The sequence below is a fragment of the Lacerta agilis genome, chromosome 10 (genome assembly GCF_009819535.1).
Source record: "Lacerta agilis isolate rLacAgi1 chromosome 10, rLacAgi1.pri, whole genome shotgun sequence".
In the NCBI taxonomy this organism is placed as follows: Eukaryota; Metazoa; Chordata; class Lepidosauria; order Squamata; family Lacertidae; genus Lacerta; species Lacerta agilis.
Window position 1 is genome coordinate 69680588 of NC_046321.1, and position 21354 is coordinate 69701941.

Below are 21354 nucleotides of genomic sequence, written 5' to 3' on the forward strand. Positions count from 1 at the left end.
CAACCTCATAAGGATCAGAGAAGGAGATGAGTGGAAAACAGCTATGTTTACCTCGTTTGGGACCCTTCGAGGTAGTGGGCCAGGTCAATCCCGTAGCCTTCAAGCTGAGGTTGCCCGAGGACATGAGAATTCACCCCGTGTTTCACAGAGCGCTGTTAACACCATACAGGGAAGGGCACCCTTATCAAGGGGAAGGGGGGGTGACAACAGGGCCTTCAGTGGAGGAGGTGGGGGCCGGCAATGAGGTCACTGAGATCCTCGATTCCAGGTGGAGGGAAGGGCAGGTGGAGTACTTGGTGGCCTGGGAAGGGGAGGACCCCGAGAATAACACATGGATGCGCCATGATAATATTCAGGAGGAATACCTCAAGGCTGAATTCCATGCGCTATACCCACAAAAGCCGGCCCCACCAGGGTATGAATGTTGGCAGGGACATCAGGAGGAGGGGATGGGGGACCAAGGGTCCAGAGGAGGGGAGGAGGCAGAGGAACCCCATCCAGACTGGTCAGAGGAGGAGGTTGACGAGGTAGTGTCATTCGCACCTTTTACGACGGAACAGTGGAAGACGGTATTTGAGTCGGATGAAAAGGAGGATACAGACTTCCTGGGGTTTGTCACTCCACCGCGCACGGAACAGTGGCAGCATGGGAACGGGGAGGTGGAGAATGTTAGCACGATCATACACCATCCGCTTGAGTCCAGCGACTCCGGGGAGGAAGGGGGCCTGGAGGAGGGAGTGGATGTCACGGAGACAAGCCTGGATCGGGAAAGGAGCGTGGGAGGAGGAACAGTGAGGGAAAGCGGCAAAGCAGACAGGCAGGGGGAGGGGGCTGGGTATAGAGAACCGGTCCCATTAATCTCAACAGATACGTCCGATGATGACAGCCCTCTCTTGGAGATATCGCCAGAAGAAAGGGGGAATACTGACGTCAGTAATAAACAGGGGGAGGGGAGCAAGAGAGGGAGGAAGAGATTTACGCGTCACTTCCGAGGCACCCGGAGGTTCTTGTGCTGGAAGAGGCGCGAAACGGAAGACAGCAGTTAGGATGTTTGTAGCAATGGAGTGCAGACGTGTTTTATAGCTCTGTAATTAGTAAGGACAATAAAACGCTTTGAAAACCGAGAAACGAGCCGGCTGTTATCTCACAGCAACACCAAAGGCAAGGTTGCCATGACAGGATTCAAATGTATTCTCTCATCCAAGGAACTAAGTAGATACACACGTGCTTAGCCTCCAGTCCATTATGGTAGCAAGAATGGCAAAAACTGATTTGAGGCATTCAAGGCTCAGCTAATGGGCAACTTACCCCAATGTCACAGAATACTGGGATCTTACCTTACAGGCCAGTTGCTTCTCAAATCTTGGTGACACAAATGCCCAGGGCCCCATATTCTGTGGTTCCTCTTGACTCCATATAAACTCTGAGTAAAAAATAAGAGGAAACAATAGGTATTGGTTTGTCCTATGAATTTTGGCTAATCCATAGGTTCTACTCTGCTTATATATCAGTGTGGCATACTGGTTTTAGAGTATTGGACCTGGGAGATCAGAGTTTGAATTCCCACTCAGCCATGAAGCTCCTTGGGTGACCTTGGGCCAGTTGCCATCTCTTAGCCTAACCTACCTCACAGGGCTGCTGTGAGATGAAATGGGGAGGAGGAGAACCATGTGCAACCATTTGAGCTTCTGGGAAGATAAAGGTGGTATGTAAATGTAATAAATAAATACAGTCACACCTTGGGTTGCGTTCGCTGCGGGTTGCGTTCGTCACGGGATACAAATGCACCGAACCCAGAAGTACCAGAATGGGTTACTTCTGGGTTCGGTGCTTCCCGCATACACAGAAGCACTAAATTATGCTTCGCGCATGCGCAGAAGCAGCGAATATCAACCTGCACGTGTGCAGAAGCGGCGCTGCAGGTTACGGACGCTGCGGGTTGCGAACGCGCCTCCTGCATGGATCATGTTCGCAACCCGAGCGTCCACTGTAAAACCCTTTTTGGCCTGGTGGGCCAGATCTTTATCTCCTGCACCCCTGAGGATCAACGTCAACAAGTTGGCAGGAGCACACACGTCTCAATCATCTGATGTCATACTGATAATAGTTGATTGACAGGTGGGTTGTCTTGTGTAACTGCCATAATTGCCCCTCAATTGTGTGGGTGTTTGGGGGTGAGACATACTGTCCAAGCAGGATTTGGGCACCATATGGAAACTGGATGGCACAACCAAGCTGAGCAGGATTGAACTCCCCCTGTATCATCTTCTACCTTCCCCAAACCTGAAGTTACACAAATGGACGTGGCTTTGGGAAAACAGCCTGGTGGCACTGGTGGAGCAACAGGGGTGCGGGGGGAGCACACCGCCCCTGGCGGCACGATCTCAGTGGGGTGCCATCGCGGCTGCCCCCCCGCTGGGTGCCATGCCCCCACAGGCGGCGTGCTACTCCCCCAGGACGTGTGTTACGCCCCTGCGGGCAGCACGCCATGCCCCCAGGGATGCACGCCACGCCCCCTGGGACATGTGCCAGCCACGCCCCTGTCTGCTCTCTGCCCACCCCCCGCCGAAGCTTGACGGTCCGCCATTGCCTGGTGGGCCAAATGGGGAGGTCTATATATGTTCAGTCAATGTCGGCCAGCACCTCTTATTATTACGCTTTAGAGCCCCTGTTCTCAAAGGGCTGCAGCACATTAGTCTAAAACAACTAAGTGACCAGGTTTTGGCCAAGCCCTTTTAAAGAGTCAGAGCCCACCAACCTTTTGCATTACTAAATTTTTTCATCTCTTGCTGAAGAGCTTCTATTGGAAAAGGACACAGTTCTTCTAATCTGATAATTGCTGTATTTTGCTTCTTTTCTTCAAGCATCTCCCGGTGTTTTGACAGAGAATAGTAATGTTTTCCAGAACAGAGAATTACTCTGCTCACACTACACGGAAGAAAGGTTGGAATAGTTTAAAGGATCCAAAGACAATGGAGATTTAAGTGCTCAGGATACACAATTCCTAAAAAGACCATGCATCTATTCCATCCACACACCCAGATGTCAATGTCTGATTAACTTAAAAGAGACCCAGTGTAGTGGTCAAAGCAGATATGGGGCAACCTGTTTTCTTTAGAGAGCTGTAAACTCTCAGGAGTAATATTTCAGGAACTGCATGTCAGTAATGAGTGGAACAAGAACAGAGACTAGGCTGAGCCAAAGATAAACGCGTTCTGGATTAACTACTCCGGAACAAAGACTGCTCTGCTCCAATTTTCACAAAAGCTACCTCAGATTAGAATTCCCAGCCATACGCAGGTCTAATCAGAAGCAAGCTCCACTGAGTTTGATGAGGTTTTACTCAAATAAGTAAGCAGGGGATTTAAAATAACATAAAATAATAAAAAGACCAATACATCTATGGTTCTGAAAAGCAAGTGAAAGTAATTCCTCTTTACTTTAGTGTACTACAATATTGTTTTTAGGTATTAGATTTCTCACCCACCCTTCACTATCAGGTCCCAGGGCAGGTTACATTTGAAATCAGAATAATAGGGTGGGTGCATTTACAGACACAGAATATGGGAGAAGCCAGCTACTTTGTCTCAGACAGCTGGGAATGGGGCTTCTTTTCTCAAGGAAAAGGAAAACATTTTTAAAAAGTTAATTTATTTTTATAAGATATCCAGCTATTCAGAAGCTACATAGAAAGAGGGGAGAAACACTTTTAATTATGAAAAATAAGGAGGAAATGATGGAAGGGAAGAATGAGGACGTTTCAGACGTTGAGTGCAGCATAAAAAAAGAAAAAAAATCCTTCCAGTAGCACCTTAGAGACCAACTAAGTTTGTTCTTGGTATGAGCTTTCATGTGCATGCACACTAAAGAAGTTATCTGAAGAAGTGTGCATGCACACGAAAGCTCAAACCAAGAACAAACTTAGTTGGTCTCTAAGGTGCTACTGGAAGGAACTTTTTTTATTTTGTTTTGACTATGGCAGACCAAAACGGCTACCTACCTGTAGCATAAAAATTGTTAAGGCTGCATAAAACTCCTCAGCAGCAGGCTGCTCACCAGTGGGCTATGCATGGACCCAGCTTCAAACTGCTGGTCATCCATACTACTCACTGGGTCAGTTTGGGCACTCCCCCTACAGAGGTGTTTTGTTTTAGGTTTAAAAACATTGCTCTTCTTCTGCCTTGGAAGAAGGGCAGGATATAAATCTAGGAAATAATACAAAGATAACGATTCCGCTTTTATACTGAGGACACAGGCATGTACAACTGAAACCTATGACTTTACAGGGAACAAGACATCCCAGGGGCCTGAGCACAAAGGAGACAGGAGACTCAGCACAGGCAAACAGGGACCAGGTGTGTACATGCACCCTACATCCCTGTCTCCATGTAACAGTACATGTGTTAATCCAATCTATCCCGTAGGACCATGTCAGATATACAGTACAGTGGTACCTCAGGTTACATACCCTTCAGGTTACAGACTCCGCTAACCCAGAAATAATGCTTCAGGTTAAGAACTTGGCTTCAGGATAAGAACAGAAATTGTGCTCTGGAGCTGCAGCGGCAGCAGGAGATCCCATTAGCTAAAGTGGTGCTTCAGGTTAAGAACAGTTTCAGGTTAAGAATGGACCTCCGGAACAAATTAAGTACACAACCTGAGGTACCACTGTACACAATCCTGCCAGCGCAATATGGCAATGGCAGGCCCCTGTCAATCTTCCAGCTGGTAATCTAGTCACCCACAAAGCAAAAGGCTGAATATCTGGCACCCCACTTCTGTCTTTTATGGACATAATCAAAAGCAACTAGTTAAATCAGAGAAACATGTTTTACTCAGGCCATTGGATCCTTACAACATTAAACAGGGCTTACTTCCAGGTAAGCAGGTATAGGATTGCAGCCTTAATCTTCATTCTAAATCTATGTCTTAGTAATGCTTAAATTTTTCACTCCATCATGCGCTATCGTGCTATTTTACTGCCTGCTACTATTTGGAATGTTGAATACTAAATACAAGACCGCAGTTCCAGTTACTTTTCAGGATCCACCGTCGAATCACCAATAACTGGTCTGAACATTGTTCCTGGGGCCATTTCTACTAAGCTTGATGCAGCAGCCTATAGAAAGGAAAGGGGGGGGGGGGAGACTGAATGTGTACATATCAAGTACATTTGAAGAGCTACATATTTCACTCAGCAACTGTAAAGTATCTAAGCAAGACAAATTTCTGAACCATTAAATTTATACAGTGCTTTTTCTAACTAAAATGTTTAGTGGTATTCTTTTTCCTTCTCATATTGAAATCCTGCCCCTCAATGCGGCCAAACTTAGATTCACAAAATGTTGAGTGGTATGCATACCCCTGCGTACCCCCAGAAAAAAGCACTGGATTTATATGACTAGCTGGGAACAACTTAGGAACAAGTATGGAAATACTAGCTAAAAAACTGTTTGGTCATTAAGATGTCTAAGATTCTTGATAAACATCCATGAATAGTCAAAAGTGCAAGACAAGTATATCCCATTGAAGTGATGGATCTTTCACATAAACTTTTTGAGGAATGGGTTAGAAGGTAGATGAAATGTAAAAGATTAAACACAGAGAAAGGTCATTTAAATAACAGATTATGTTCAATAATGTAGGGGTGTGTGTGTGTGTGTGTGTGTGTGTATGTATGTGCGTGCACACACTTACACAAACACACACAGAGAGAGTCAAATAAAAACCAATGACCCTTCCAAACATCTTATGCCCAATATAGCATAGGATGAATCCAGAGCAACACAGAGTTACTTCCCTGGTTTTTTTTTTCCAATGGCATTTTGGTAATATACCGTACATACAAAGGGATCACATGTGTAGGTCCAGTAACATGGTTAGCTCCCACACCTGGGTTAACCTCTTGGCAACATTCAGGTGGGAATTAACCACACCGCTGCCTCCTGTCCAGAAGTCCATTCGCCCATATCTTATAGGAACTACAAGTTAAGTTACAGGACCTACATGAGAAACTGTCATTTTGACAGTAAGTGGCTGTGCTAACAAGTGATGTTTTAGAATAATTAGGAGTAAAAGGAAATGAGTAGCAAGCAAAGCAAGAAATCTTTCTACTCACAGGCAACCTGAGCAGAGTTTTTGGAGAAGCAACGATCAGAGGTTTCCGGAAGTTTCGAACCATCTGCCTACGGAGTAAGTGGAAATACTGTGCTGGGGTTGTTGGGTGCACAACACACATGTTGACATGGTCACCATCCACACCCTCCTCTGAGCTATCACACATCTGTGAAACAAATGAACAAAAAATGCAAAACAAATTGGGAGGGGGGACAAGTACAGCTGCTGTTTTTAAAGTTGCAAAACAACAAGCACAGGGCAGAGCAATGGAGAAATTTCTCAAACAACAGTGGGATAACAGCTTCACCCAAGGCATGAGGGAGAAGAGCAACACCCAGTATCTGAAGAAGTGGGCATGCACACAAAAGCTTATACCCAGAACAAACTTAGTCAGTCTCTAAGGTGCTACTGGACAATTTTTTATTTATAGCAACAACCGGGGGAAAGAAAGACACAACGTCTTACAAGGACAGAAAGAAACACCACAGACAGAATAATTGGTGGACACAGGAAGAACAAGGATATAGTTCTGAGTTCCTCACTTGTATTTTTATAAATTGCAAAGGCAATTTGTGTCTGCACACTTCTCTACAATTGACTGGTGCGTAGCAGGACAGATTCTCTAGAACAATCTTTCACAATATAGCCATGTAAAAAGCTCCTCTCTCATCCTGGCCAAGTTTCAACATAGCTGAACTGGAAATTACCTGATGTGGTGATATGACAGTGCTGGAAGTGTCAGCCTCACCTTTGCCAGAATATGAACAGAAACAGCCCAGGACCCCGTTTCTCACAGCAGCCCACCAGCAAGATCCCTTCCCCTGCTTTCAATTCCTAGTAGCCTACATTAAGAAGTAAGGTGCCTCTGATCATGGAGGTAATATACAACATAATTGGTGAGGAGAGGGAGTGTTACTGGCTTGTGCTTGTTCCTGTTTGCATCATGTATTTATTTGTTTTATGTTGCATTTTTATGTTGTGAACTGCCCTGAGATCTACGGATGAAGGGCGGCATTCAAATTTAATAAATAACAACAACAATAATAATAACAACCATTGACAGCCTTATCCTCCATGAACCTAGAGATGCCAAAAATTGAACCAGGAACCTTATGTAAAGCATGTGAAGCATGAGCTTGTAGAACATGTCATGTCTGGCTACCTGCAAGAAACGTTCAATTCGGCAAGAAGAATGCTCTGGTCCAGCGCCGTCATACCCGTGTGGAAGAAGAACTACTATTCCACTCTGTAGAAGCCACTTTGCTTCCCCTGGAGTGGAGAAAGGAAGACTGATTCATTTTAGATGCCAGGATTATACGCTATCACAGTCCACACAAGAAGATCCTCATCACTGAGAATGGGCTACTTTCTATGTTGTGATCTTACCCATCCTTCAGCTAATATAGTATCTAATTGCTCTTCTTGCTGTGGGAAAAACCATTTGTGATGCACTTCAATTGATACAGAAGTCAGATTTTATGAACATTCAATTACACTTTCCTCTTATTGTTTACATAGCGACCCAAGAACATAGTGTGCTGCTTCAGAAAGATCTCTGAAACACTACAATATTGCAATTCCAAAAGTTTCACACATCTTCCTCTTGAACATAAGAAACACAGTAAGCTGCAAGCTGCAAGTCACCTCTACTGTTGCTGAGCTCACACATCTGTACATGACACCTGAGGGCTAGAGCATCAAGTGATGAGCTGCACGTGTGAAATGACCACAAAGCCTATACACAACAGAAACAGCTCACTCAGTACCACTGCAAACTCAATGCTTTTCCATGAAAACAGCTCATACACTCAGTGATGAGCCAACGGCACAATCCTATGTATGTCTACTCAGAAATAAGTCTGATCCATGAGACTTGCTCCCAAGTAGACTATTTAGAATTGTGAATGGCCCAAGTGAAGCTATTAATTAAATAGAATTTAACCCTTGTCTTTTAGAAGCGCACTTAAGGTGGCTAACAAAGCATTAAAATAAAAATGAAACCAAATTAAATGTGGAGCAACTTAAAAAAGAAAGTCTGAAGTGACGAGATATTAGGGGAAGCACATGTGAGTAAGCAATAATGACAGAAACAGATCTAAATGCATTTCTGTTTGGCACTGGCATTGGAATCTCACCTCCAGAGATAAATGTATCAAATATTATCTGAGCTCCATTAAAGAAATCACCAAACTGAGCCTCCCAAATAGGCAACAATTTGGGGCTCTCAATGCTCATTCCATACTCAAAGCCAAGCACAGCTTCTTCTGAGAGGGGGCTGTTGCTCACCTAACAGAGAAAGAATGTGAGAACTCATAAGCTAAATAGTGGTTCGTCAATAAATATGCATGCCCCACACACAAAAAAGCATTTTCTTTCTTAATCATAACTACAGCAGGAGGGTTAATGCAGGGGTGGACATAGGAAGCTGCAACATAACATTTACACAGAAGTAAGTCCCATTGACCTCAAGGTCACTGACTTCTGAGGACACTGTGAGAATCTCAGCAAGTTAGCAAGCTTAAAACTGGGGACCTTTGTTTTCATCTGTTCAAAAACTTAGCTATGAAGCAGATTTTCAGAAGTATAAACAGCCGATTACAGTAGGATCATGGTGTTAATGAAATGCTGCTTTGTTAAAAATGCAACTTTTACCTCAAGGAAACCTTTCTGATCTGGCGACATGTGATTCAAAGGGATGTAGGTTTCACCCGTCTCTTGGCAAACCAGCATTGTGTGTCTCTGGCTGAATGTTCCTCGGCCAACATCCTGTCCGCTCAGGCGAATATTAAAACCTTTGTATAAAGCAAAGTATGGAGTAAAAGTACAGCTACCCAATCCGGAGTGGCCAGTGTCCTCCCGACAGGGCAGGGCAGGGCTGTGTGGATACTGCAGCGAAACCACTGTGGCCTTCCCACTGGTGTGTCCATGCCATCCTGACTCACGGTCTTGGTGAGCTGCAGCAATGCCAGTGTCATGAGGGAAGTGCCAGCCCCCCCCCCGGTCCACGCACTACAGTAACCAACAGAACAACAGATACCAAGTATCCTGCAGGAATTCTCTTTAAACCAATGTTGACTTTTATTCAGATCTCAAAACCAAATTGTTTCCCCTTCTTGATGAAACATCCCTTTATCCATTTCTTCAAGCACTTGTATCTAAGTATTCCTTTTGGATGCATTCTACTGATTACTTTTGAGGGCAGTTTTTGTATGAGATACTTATTTTAAAAACTCATATCCCTCTTGCTTCCCAAGGAACACAAGGTAGCTAAGAAGTCACAATAGAAAAACTATTATATTTCAAAACATAGAATACCTTGACAGAGCAGAGAACCGAAAGCTAATGTTTCAGCCGTGGCCCAGTCCAACTTTACTCCTTCTTCCATCTTCAGCATTCTTGACTGTACAAAACAAAAATATTCAAATATTACAGCCTTGTTACCTCAGCTTCTGGAAGGTCTACCCAACTTCTGTCTGATTTCTGCATCACACATCATCAAGAGATTCAGTTGCATTATCTACTTCACATTTTTATCTGCTTTGGCTACTCTGTGTATGCAAAAGAAGCAACTTTCTGTACAATAGTTATATTTCTATTATACGGTAACAGCTCAATCTTTTGTTTAGCTAATCAGTAATCCCTTCCTATAAGCAAATATTATAGGAAGCTATTTAGTTGTTAGTATGTCACAAAAAGGAGCTTTTTGCAATATGCAAATGCATGTAATTATAAAAAAACTAATTAGTTGGCTTCCCTAAAGCCATCCAGCATTGTTTGTGCACAAGGAAAGATTTGAACCAGCTTGCAGGTATGTGCTTTCAGTGAGTGCAACTTCATATTTTATTTTATTTTTTGCACCTGGGTGTGTGTCTTCAGAATATGGCTGTGCAACTGCAATGCTGCTGGCACCTCCACAGACTTGACCCCAACAAACTGAAGGAGTGGAATTGGTATGCCGGTATCCCATGTGGTGATCCTTCGAGAGGGCTCCACCATGTTACTCCAATGAGCCTGAAGATTGGTGGATGGAGGGCTGTACAAAGTCATGTTGGCAAGATGTTCATTCAATTTGGAGTAATAGGAAGTCCTTATTTCAGACACTTCTTCCTCTGTCATTAGTCCCTGGGCTACCAGACGCTCTGCGTAAGTGTCTGGAATGCTCTTACGTGACCTGTGAGGGGAAACATGCTATTAAAATGTATGGCATTGCCTATTATTTGGATTACTGCCAGCCATGTCCTCTACATTCTGCTGCCCTTTTAAAATGGTTCAGAAACTCCAGTTAGTACAGAATGTGGCTGTGGCTACCTGCTTATTAATGGAAGCATGGGGTAAATATGAGTCACTCCTGTAAACCTGGGGGAGTGCCCTCTCTCTCTCTCTCTCTCCCGTCTGCCTCTTGTGCATCTCTTCATACACTGAAAACAGCAAAAGGGCAAAAGCAACCCAAAGGAGTGACTTTCTGCAGAAAAGCAGTAATGACTCCCAATCCAGTCTGAGACGCCACAGTTACTTTTTCTCCAAAATAAAAGTGACCAGGTAGAGCATGCTTGTTTAAACAGTTGTACTTTACACATTACAGAAGTTTTATTTAAATATTTTTAAAGTATTTTTGAAAGGCTCACATATAGATTTCATCAGGTCTGCTGGGTCCGTTTCCACCTATTAACTGTTTGGAGGGGAGCTGCTGAGAAGTAAAGTGGCTTTGGAGTTTTTCACAGTGTACAAATGTAGCATCTACCTCTGCAAAAAGGACTGCTACAAGAAGATCAAAGCAGAGGAGAAAATGTCTCTGAGATGTAGACCTTTGTGTTACTTAAAAAGGTAAAGGGTAAAGGGACCCCTGACCATTAGGTCCAGTCGTGAACGACTCTGGGGTTGTAGCGCTTTATTGGCCAAGGGAGCCGGTGTACAGCTTCCGGGTCGTGTGGCCAGCACGACTAAGCCGCTTCTAGCGAGCCAGAGCAGCGCACAGAAATGCCGTTTACCTTCTCACTGGAGCAGTACCTATTTATCTACTTGCACTGCGTGCTTTCGAACTGCTAGGTTGGCAGGAGCTGGGGCCAAGCAATGGGAGGTAACCCCGTCGTGGGGATTCGAACCACTTACCTTCCAATCGGCAAGCCCTAGGCTCTGTGGTTTACACCACAGCACCACCCGCACTGTCTTACTTAGAAATATGCAAAAAAATCTCCATTGCTTTTGCAACTGTATGGATGCAAAATTTTTAATGCAGCTGTGCACTGATACTATTTGCTTTTCTCAGTTGAGATTGCTATGTTCTTTTTGTCTTTTTCCAAAGTCAAGACTTTAAAAAGATGTGGATTTTTTGGGGGGAGGGAATAGTGAAAAAAAAGTCTATGAAAAAATAGAAGGTAAAATTTTAGTGGAGTTACTAAGAATCAAATATATGCCTCAACTCCCATGCAAAACAGCTTTAAGTGGGTGTGATTGTGTGTGTCTATGTGAATATTAAGGACACAGAAGCCAAGGGTCTTCAGCCCCCCCCCCAAGTTGATGGGCATTGCCATTCAAATGGTGCATGTGTACTGCGTCATGTGATCAATTATGTGGGGCAGGGATTACATGGGCCCTACCAATATTTTATTCAAGTTGGCACCCCTGGTTAAGGGCATCTGATTGTGTGTGGGGCTTGCCCAATGCCTTCCTAGAATGTGGCTGAGATAGCTTTCCATTGGGGGGGGGAGATGCAGCCTTCAGCCCAAAAAAGGTTCCCTGACCCTGCACTAAGCCATACCTGATAATTTTGTACATAGTGGGGTTAGTGAAGAATGGCTCATCAAGTTCATTGTGACCCCACTGCCGGTAGCACAGCAAATCGACAATCACGTCCTTACGAAAATGGCGCTGGTATTCAACAGCTAATCTAGTGGCTCGGATGACTTCTTCAGGGTCATCTCCATTTACATGGATAACTGCACAACCAACAATCTTGCCTAAGAATGAGAGAAAGAATATTTCAGTCTCATACAACGTATGACCAACTTAAGGTAAATGCAGCTCACCAGAAATGTATGACAATTCATGAGAGGCAGGACGCACCTCCTGTTTTTGTTGCCTATGAATGCAAAAGCAGAACGGATTCTCCAGCACCTAGCTGGTCACAAAGCACTGTGGTCACCAGCCAGGATTATAATTAAATTAAATAACTTTAAATATATCAGTCTATTTATATTTTTGCAGTTTCACATTCACTAATGATGTCCCCCTAAGCCTCCACGGCATTCTCAGGTACAGGTCCAGTCTCTCTGACTCCTCTCACTTCTGGAAAAGAACTCAGAAGTGATCAGAGTAAGTAGAAGCCACAGTCCCTGCAATACTGTCCCAGAAAGGGCCTTCCTGGTAGTGGCGCCACCCTGTGGAACACCCTCCTGCCAGATTTCAAAGAGATAACCAATTATACAACCTTCCATAGACACCTGAAGGCAGCCCCGTATCAGGAAGCTTTTAATGTCTGGTGTATCATGTGTGTTTTCATACTCTGTTGGAAACCACTCAAGAGGCAACCTAGTCCAATGGGCAGGGCACAAGTAATTTATTGTTATTGTTGCTGTTGTTGTTAACTTTCAAAACTGGTCACAGACAGTGGCAAAGTGTGGGGGCTTGGGGGTCCATGGCACCAGGCACATTTTTTTGAGGGGGTGTTACCAGGCACCCCTATCAGAGCCTGGCTCTGGCGCACGAGGAAGCTGCAAAGAAAGCTTTGCTGTGTGACGGCCCAAGCCTGCCAGCTGCGGCTCCACTTCTGGGTCAAGCCTGACCTGGGGGCAGAGAGAGGAGAGTCAGTGGCAAATTGCCACCCCTCTCCTCGGCTGGACGGCGATGCACAGCTTTCTCACACCCAAGTGCAGCTCCACTCCACAGGCATGACCCAGGGGCACAGAGCGGGCTCCCTCTGTGCCCTGCTCCCCTTGGGGCCACCCCACATGGCAGTATCATACGCTCTGCCGCTGGTCACAGACATTCTCAGTCCTTAGAACATATAAACTTTCTGCCTCCACAGAATCCGATGCTACATACCAATATCACTGCAATACAGAGATGACCTCCCTCGCTCTGCTGGAGTGGTGTAGCCCAACTGGTTGTTAACAATGAGATGAATGCTTCCTCCTATTCTAAAATGTGGTAGACCGGAAAGTGTAAAAGTTTCAGGAACAATGCCTTGGCCAGAGAAAGATGCATCACCGTGAACCTATATTACAAAAAGAAATTATGTCAGGAACCACTGCCAGTTCTTTGAGGGGACTTGTTGTTTGTTCAGGGGAGGGATTAAAATGTTTCAGCTATAATCTTTAATTAGGAAGTTTAGTGTAGCTTTCCAAATGTGGCAGATGATGGGGTGAGGTGGCAGCACTTACTTGACCTCTCAGCAATGTGCTGCTGCTATTTACTGGGAGAGTGGGGGGGGCAGGGTGGTTAGCACTGAGCAAATGCACCAGCCCCTTCCACACTGGCTCCCAGTAAGCAGCAGCAACTCATCTGCCAGGAAATCAAGTAAGCACCACATTCCTACTCTGCACAGAGTGCCACTACTTTCAATCTGAAGATTGCTAGAGAACGCACAGGCCTTCCATATTTTTTTGAACTTGGAATTCTAAGTAAAACGTTGTTACTGATTTAATTAAACCAATAGCATGCTCTTAACCTCTCTTCCAGGTGCTGATCAGTCTGTGCCCTGCTTAGCTTTGACAATACAACAGATCTATATGTCTGCAGGCTATTTCCTGTGACCAGAGAATAAGTCCTATCTATGTCATTACATCACATCAGGTTGTCTGAAATGTTAAGATACCCCTTCCAGAACCCTGCTCACTGGGTGTCAAAATACCTGCAGGCAGATGACTTTGTCTCCAGGCTGTGCAGAACTGTCTAGAGAGTAGTCCCCATCAAGCAGAGACTGCTGCCTCCCCCTGGCTTTGCCAACCGCCACAGGGTTAATGGCTTCTAGATGGGAAGGGTTTGGCAACAGGATGACATGAATAGGTCGGTGAGACCCGAAATCAAGATCCACTGAAGCAGTCAGATGAGATAGGACATCTCCAATCGCTGGTGAGTCGTCTGGAAATTCACTCAAGCCTCCCATTTTACGGAACATCAGCTTCACAGGAGGATAGGAATATGAAGTTTAAAACACATTTGCAGAGTATGTTGAATGCAGATGAACCAAAGCAGTCTATTACAGGGGTTCCCAAACTTTTGGAGCAATGACCCAGGTCTTCCCCCTCTTAGATTCAGGTCTCAAAATAATAATCTCAGCCCTCATTCTATTGCAGCCCACCCTGCCAACTTGAATAAAATATGATGTGGGGGGGGGGGGCGGTAAGCCACACAATTGATCATAAGAGGAGGCCTGGCACCCTCAAATATTTTATTGGGGGCAAAGGGACCTTGGTCCCCATGAGTTGGCTCCAATGGGCCTAATACTGTTTATGCCCTCACTTTCTTCAGGGAACTCTGAGCTTCATACATGGGTTGTCCCATTTAAACTTCATAACAATCCATTTGAAGGTTAGCCTAAGAGAGTGAGACCAGCCCAAAAGCACAGCTGAATGGGGGGTTTGAATCCAGGATTCCCTAGAAACCACTCACTCTATTGTTCTATCCATATTGACTCTGCATATGCTGCATTCACATGCAGTCTCTTTCAGGATGAGGCCAAACCACACGCTAAGTGGCCTTCAGGGACCAAGCGCATATCAGAGCACATGTTGTCCCAGATTCCACACCAGGTGTCTACAATTTAAAATATCTGCTACCGTGATGCTTATCAGAAGAAGCAACACTGGACTGGGAGGACAAATAGTTTGACCTTCGCACAAAACCACGGCTATGTAGAAGCATTTGAAGTTGCCATTGTAAGGCACCCATTATGTATCAGCTAGAGTTTAGGGGCCTGTGTCACAAAGACAATTGTGAATACTGCATTTGCTACTAGTTCTATTTAACAGTAAGTTGGAACACGGAGTAACTATACGGTGGCACTGTTTTACAGTTTTAGTGACAATCCTCTGAACTTGCAACATATGTAAAGCAGTCTGAATGGTGAAAGTATCAAGTATGTTTTTGACAAGGAATGTCAAGGAAAGTACACAGCAGAAATATTTCTCACAGATATTTCATCTTGTGGGTTATTTTGAATTGCCACCTCAAATTCCTTTTGGAGGAAGGGAGTTAGATATATTTAATAAATTAAAGTAAATGAAGCTTTTTGGTCAAAGTTTCAGCATTTCCACATGACATTTCCACATCAAGTTAAATAATGCATCGTTTTGTGTTAAGATATTTGCAACTGTTACATTTGGGTTGTCAAAAGAAATTCTAAACATGTCTATGAGGGCGACCCCAAAGAATCTAGTATCATTGCAGCTTTTGCCACCAATTTTATGGAAATGTGTGTTTTCAAATCAAAATTAGTCACACCTAAGAGAAAACCCCACTTACCTCAGGTGGAAATTGAAGAAGGCCGGTGAGGAGATTAAGTCTGCCTCGATGAGGCATTCCAAGTACGATGTCCGTCACCCCACTGTATGAGCACATCTTTAACAATTCATGAAAGAAACCCATCATGCTCTCTGCTCCTTCACCACCATATCTTTTCACTGTGGCAAACTTTGTAGCCAAAAAATGATCAAATTCCTGTAAAATGTGAATGGTGATTATATATTTACATATTTAGAATAATGTATCTTTGATAGGGATTCAGCCTTGGTATAGATATAACATTTGCAATCTTCTCACTACGATTTGGTGAGAGTGCTAAGAAGCATTCCATCTGCCATCACTGCTAACCCTGGTTAATGTGAACCAGGACTGCCTGGCTAACCAACTATGGCTTGCAAATGCATTTTGAAACACGGGTCAAATTGTGAAGGCAATCCTGGTTAGACAGAGAGGTGCTGAGGGAGGTGGAAGGTTTGTGCAAACCCATGGGGTATAACCACAGTAATCATTTGTGTAATCCACTAACTGTAGATAAGAGGTTCTAGAATGTTACCTCTCCACCAGGTCATAGCTATAAAAATATACTTCGAGAAAACTGAACAAAATTGTTTATTTGCTTCCTTCATGAATACTCAAATAGTCTATTTCAGTTTGGTAAGAAAATTTTGCTTTAAAGCACAGTCTGTTACAGAAATTTGGAGCATCACAAAACAATATATTGTGTTTGCAACAATGATCTCACAGATCAGTAGTCAGCATATTCAAAAATCACTATGGGGAAATAAGCATTTTGACAGGACTACTTGAAGTCTTTGTTGTGCAACTACTGCCGATAATGCTGTCTTCTATGTTATACATATAAACACTGGTCTAGCAATAGTTATTTACACTAGTAAATCTACTAAAATCTCACACTCAAAATTTAGCACTAGGAGTTTTGTTATGCAATGTCATCCATGGCCTCCTGGAATTTGGGCCTACGCAGCAACATTGATAAGCCCAACATGCAGTGGGGCAGCATGACTCCACCTTCTGCTTCAAAAAACACACAGCAGGGGATTGTATAGCTTATCATCTGCACTCTTGTGATAAGACTAGGATCAAATGCACTACAGGCAGCAACTGTTTTAGGTGCGTCTGATAGATGCGTGACTGCACATGCATGTGTCACGCTGAACCTGAAAGTGACCTGAAAATGTCAAAACACATCAGGAAAAGGGGCAGAATGGGGTGTTTGCAGACTCCAATTATACGCAATTTCACATAAGTGTGCGGTGCTTCGGAACGTAACCTGTTCTTCTCTATTCCATAGATGTAAGCCATTCCATTTTCTCTGCCTGCCTGAAAAGCCCATTTGTGCAAATCAAACAAGAAAATTTTCCCCTTGCAGTTAAGATTTCAAAACCAGTGCAACTACTAACTTAAAAGTACTTTAGTTTCTGCTAGGAATCACAAAACGCTGCAGAACAAGGCTATCAAAACTCATGTAAAAACTACTATGCCCGTAATGCAAATAATGAAATAAATTATTTGCCAGCATTTAATTGAGGAAAAATCCTCAAAATATCAGTTGTGTTAAAATATTATGGTATTTTATTCCACCAATTGAGCACTTTATTAATATTGAGAAATGAATCAATAATCCTTTAATTAAGGTGCTACTTTTTACCCCTAGAGATAATTTCATTCTCATTCTCTTTCTTATATTATATGCACACACATACTTATACAATGCACCTGAGATTCTAGCATGAGCTTGGACAAATACTTTTTCTCTTCAGTAGTGAATGCTTCTTCTTTCAGCTCCTCAAACCGTTTAGCAATCCATTCTCTTTCTTGCAAGCTTGACAGCTGACTCGTCTCTATAGACATATGTTCACAGTATATGTGGCCCAGGTGAGACAATATATCCTCTAGGGATGCCTCCTCCTTTCTCATGTTCAAAAGTCCTGGAATAAAATATTGTCTAATAGATTATATTGATACATTAATAACACTGAGCATCAAGCTCTAAGGTGTTCTTCTACCAAGTGGTCCATCAATAAGGCAACTTCTCTTTTTCTTCCCTTTAGAAAATAACTCATGGGTGTTCATTCTGTAGTTACTGCTGCAGTGTAACAGATCCACAATTCTCAAATATTGTACAGGAGACTCACAACTTACACACATTTAACTTGTACACACTTGGTATAAATTGTTTTAAACATGATAAAAGGGGTGGGTATCCAGGGAAAAAAGCTTTGGCAATCCCACCATTGCACCCAATTTGTGTTGGCTATATGCAATATTGACTTTATGCACTATTCCCAGAAGGTAATCCCTGTGTAAGCTGTGGGTCTACTGTAGTAACAAAACCATCCAATGTACTGTTTCCTTGACTGCTACGTGACCATTCACTTACCGGGGGGGGGGGGGGGGCTTCACTGTTCCGGCATGAAAGTCGCTTTTCTTTCCTACCTGCAGTATTGAAAGGTCCTTGAAGAACTTCAGTCAAAACTTGGATTTCAGGTACCATATCCATCACAGCTTGGCCAGTAAATAAAGGGTTGATTTTGGCAGCTTTGTGGCCATGTTCATAGTATGCTGTCACTAAGCGAGCCAGTCCATGGTCTACTAAAAACAAGAGAACAGAGAACAGAGACTACTTTTTAGCGATGTGCAAAGATACCAATTATTATAAACCATGAAAAATTAAGTTGGAAAGCCAATTGGATGTGGTTACAGAAACTGCTGGCTAAATTTTTTGGTGTATTTTGTTTGGAAAGCTTCAAAGAAAAATTCCTGTCTCCCTGCACTGAGCTCTGTGGATTCTTTAATGCACCCATGGAATTCCATCTGAGCAGTCTCTCTCATGCACTTCAATAAGTGTTATGTGCATTCAAAAGGGTGCATGCCTGGAGCTGTCAGGAAAGCTCTACTATGTGTACTTTCCTATCTACACATAAGGAAGCTCTGTGAGCCTATGGAAAAGCCACTGACTGCAATGTAGCTCTCTTTTGGGCAATCACTCTTAGCTAGCTTAAGGTAAACCAAGCAGTCACATTTGTATGTTTCTGGGAAGAATCCAAAGGAGTCCCCCCTTATAGAGCTCATTACCAGTAGCAGACCTTGGTGATAATTAATGTATGGAATAACAGTTGGCAATTGTCCTTTTCTCGGAGTGGTCCTGGCTGATGAATCAACCACAGCCTAAGAATCCAGCAGCACCTGACCCCCCCCCCCCCCCGGAGGGCATGTCCCAGCTTTGTATTTAACCATAGCCTGCTAAGAGGTTAATAACCTGTAGTTCAATGATTGCAGCAGAGCAGCCGTTTTCTCCATGAGGAGCATGAAAACAGAGCACTACTTTTGGGTTTCTTGGGTTTTTTTCAGGCAATTAACCTTTATGGGGTTCATAGGAGCCAACTCCTAGGAGCTGAGGTCCCTTCACGCCCCCAAAGTATTTGAGGGAGCCAGCTATGTCATGTGATCAATTATGCGGGGTGGGAATTATGTGCCCCCCACCAATATTTTATTCAAGTTGGCACTCCTGATGGAATTATTTACAAGGCTGGTATGACGTCATGCAGAACCAGGGAAGCATGGACTCCCAAGTCAGGCTCCCTACTATTCCCCCCCCCCCCATGTTCCAAGTGTTAAGTTTAATGATAACCAAATCTGTCATGCTTTTTATGTTTATCATAGATCAGAAGTTTGCATTAGTCATGTTTGTATTTTTGTGCATTTTACTTATGAGTTTTCTGTTTACAAACCTGTCAATTCCACCACTATTTTCCCTCTCCCCCCTTCTATATCCTCAATCACTCTTGTTTGTTCTTTTCTCTCTCCCCTTACTTCCCTCTGCCCCCCCCCTCGATTTCCTTCCAGTACATATATTACAGTATTCTTTGCATTCTGTGATCTTCCAGATTTTTTTTTATTATTTCTATTTTCTTTCTTTACTGAATTCTCTTCTGCCACATACTTCACATTTTAGTCTAGGCATATTAGAATATCTTTTTTTGAACAGTGCTTTTCCATATAGTCCTCATAGCATTTCCAGTTTTTTAATTTTTGGTTCGATTGATTTCTTATTATAGCAGTTGATTTTGCCAAGATTAGATATTCATTTAGCTTACAAATCCATTCCTCCTTTGTAGGTATATTTTGTGATTTCTATTTTGTAGCCATCACTACTCTAGCTGCTGTGCTTGCATATAGAACCCCCCCCCCCGGTGGTATCTCTTCATCTAACAATCCCACTGGCTTCTTTGTTAATGATAATTTCAACATCTTCTTCATTTCATGTACTATCACCCAAAATTTCTTAATCTCCTCACACCTCCACCACATATGTATTGTTGTCCCTATTTCTCTGCCGCATCTCCAACAGAGGTTGGATTTCAATTTGTAGATTTTGGCCAACTTAACTGGCATTAAATACCACCTATGGAACATTTTTACTAAGTTTTCTTTAATTGTATATGAGGCGGTGAATCTTATATCTTCCTTCCAGAATTTTCCCCACTGCTCTAGGTATATAGTTTGCCCAAGATCTTGAGACCATTTAATCATCGTTTCCTTTACTTCTTCCTCCATTAGCGGTAATTCCCAGTCTAGTAATAGATTATATGTTTTAGATAATAGTTTCTTGTTATTTTGTATCACTATATTATTAAATTTCGAATCTTCTTTTGAAAAACCTTTCTTTTGATCTGAACTGAATATGCTTCCAAGCTGTATATATTGCCATCTGTCCACTTCATATTCCCTTAATTCTTCATATGTTTTTAATCTGAGTTTTCCTTGTTCCTCTTCTAATAATTGTCTATATGTTGGCCAATTTATCTTCATATTTAATTTTTTAATACTAAATGCTTCCACCAGTGATATCCACCAATGTGTTTGCAGTTCCAAATATAGTCTATATTTGTTCCAAACGCTATATAATGCGCCTTGTGAATTCTTTATTAACTTTAACTTTTTTTCATAATTAAGATACGCATGCCATCCATATCTATTATTAAAACTTTCAAGGTCTAATATACTATTTTTTTCCAATCCAATCCAATCTCTTATCCAAATTAAACATTCCGCTTCATAATATAATTTTAAATTTGGCAATGCTAATCCTCCCCTTTCTTTTCTTTCCATCAATAGTCTTTATCAGGTATGTCCAACAGGTAGCTCACTGGACGTCTGCAGTAGATCACTGGTAGATCATTGGTTCCCCCCAAAGAAGCTGAACAACTGTGGCTCCCCTAAAAAAGCTCAACATTTTACCTCCTCCCTGAAAAAACTCAACAACTTTGACCTGAACCCCCAAAAAGGGGGTAGATCACTGCCAGTTTTTGACTCTGTGAGTAGATCGCAGTCTCTTGGGAGTTGGTCACCCCTGGTCTATATTTTATTTGTGGTTTTTTCCCTTGCCACACAAATTCCGTTATATCTTTCCTCTATTCTTCAAAGCAGTTCTCTTTATTTATGATTGGTATCATTTGAAACAAATATAGCATTTTTGGTAAGACATTAATATTGATTATGGATACTCTTCCTCATATTGATAACTGTAAACTGCTCCATGTTTCAAAATATTTCCTTATCCCTTTCCAATTTTTTCCATAGTTATTTTTAAACAAATTTATATTCTTCATAGTTAAATCTATACCCAAATATTTTGCTTTCTTTACTATCTGCAGGGCCACCTTTTCCTGAAGTTCTTTTTGCTCTTGTTCTTGCATATTTTATACCATCAGTTTTGTCTTTTCCATTTTCATTTTGAAACCGGACACCTTT

General features: G+C 42.8%; 1 protein-coding gene across 1 annotated transcript in view; it reads right to left on the minus strand.

Annotated features, from left to right (window-relative positions):
* DHTKD1 (dehydrogenase E1 and transketolase domain containing 1) overlaps positions 1-21354 on the minus strand; it is a 35396-nt gene that overhangs the window by 11010 nt on the left and 3032 nt on the right. The window contains exons 2-16 of the mRNA XM_033163543.1: positions 18037-18192; positions 17317-17528; positions 15580-15774; positions 13967-14236; positions 13159-13330; positions 11876-12074; positions 9976-10288; positions 9433-9517; positions 8770-8909; positions 8253-8403; positions 7280-7386; positions 6119-6283; positions 5037-5119; positions 2759-2928; positions 1338-1423 (exon numbers count right to left, since the gene is read on the minus strand). Of these exons, the coding sequence (XP_033019434.1) occupies positions 1338-1423; positions 2759-2928; positions 5037-5119; positions 6119-6283; positions 7280-7386; positions 8253-8403; positions 8770-8909; positions 9433-9517; positions 9976-10288; positions 11876-12074; positions 13159-13330; positions 13967-14236; positions 15580-15774; positions 17317-17528; positions 18037-18192 (2504 nt within the window). The remainder of the gene's footprint in view (positions 1-1337; positions 1424-2758; positions 2929-5036; positions 5120-6118; positions 6284-7279; positions 7387-8252; positions 8404-8769; positions 8910-9432; positions 9518-9975; positions 10289-11875; positions 12075-13158; positions 13331-13966; positions 14237-15579; positions 15775-17316; positions 17529-18036; positions 18193-21354) is intronic.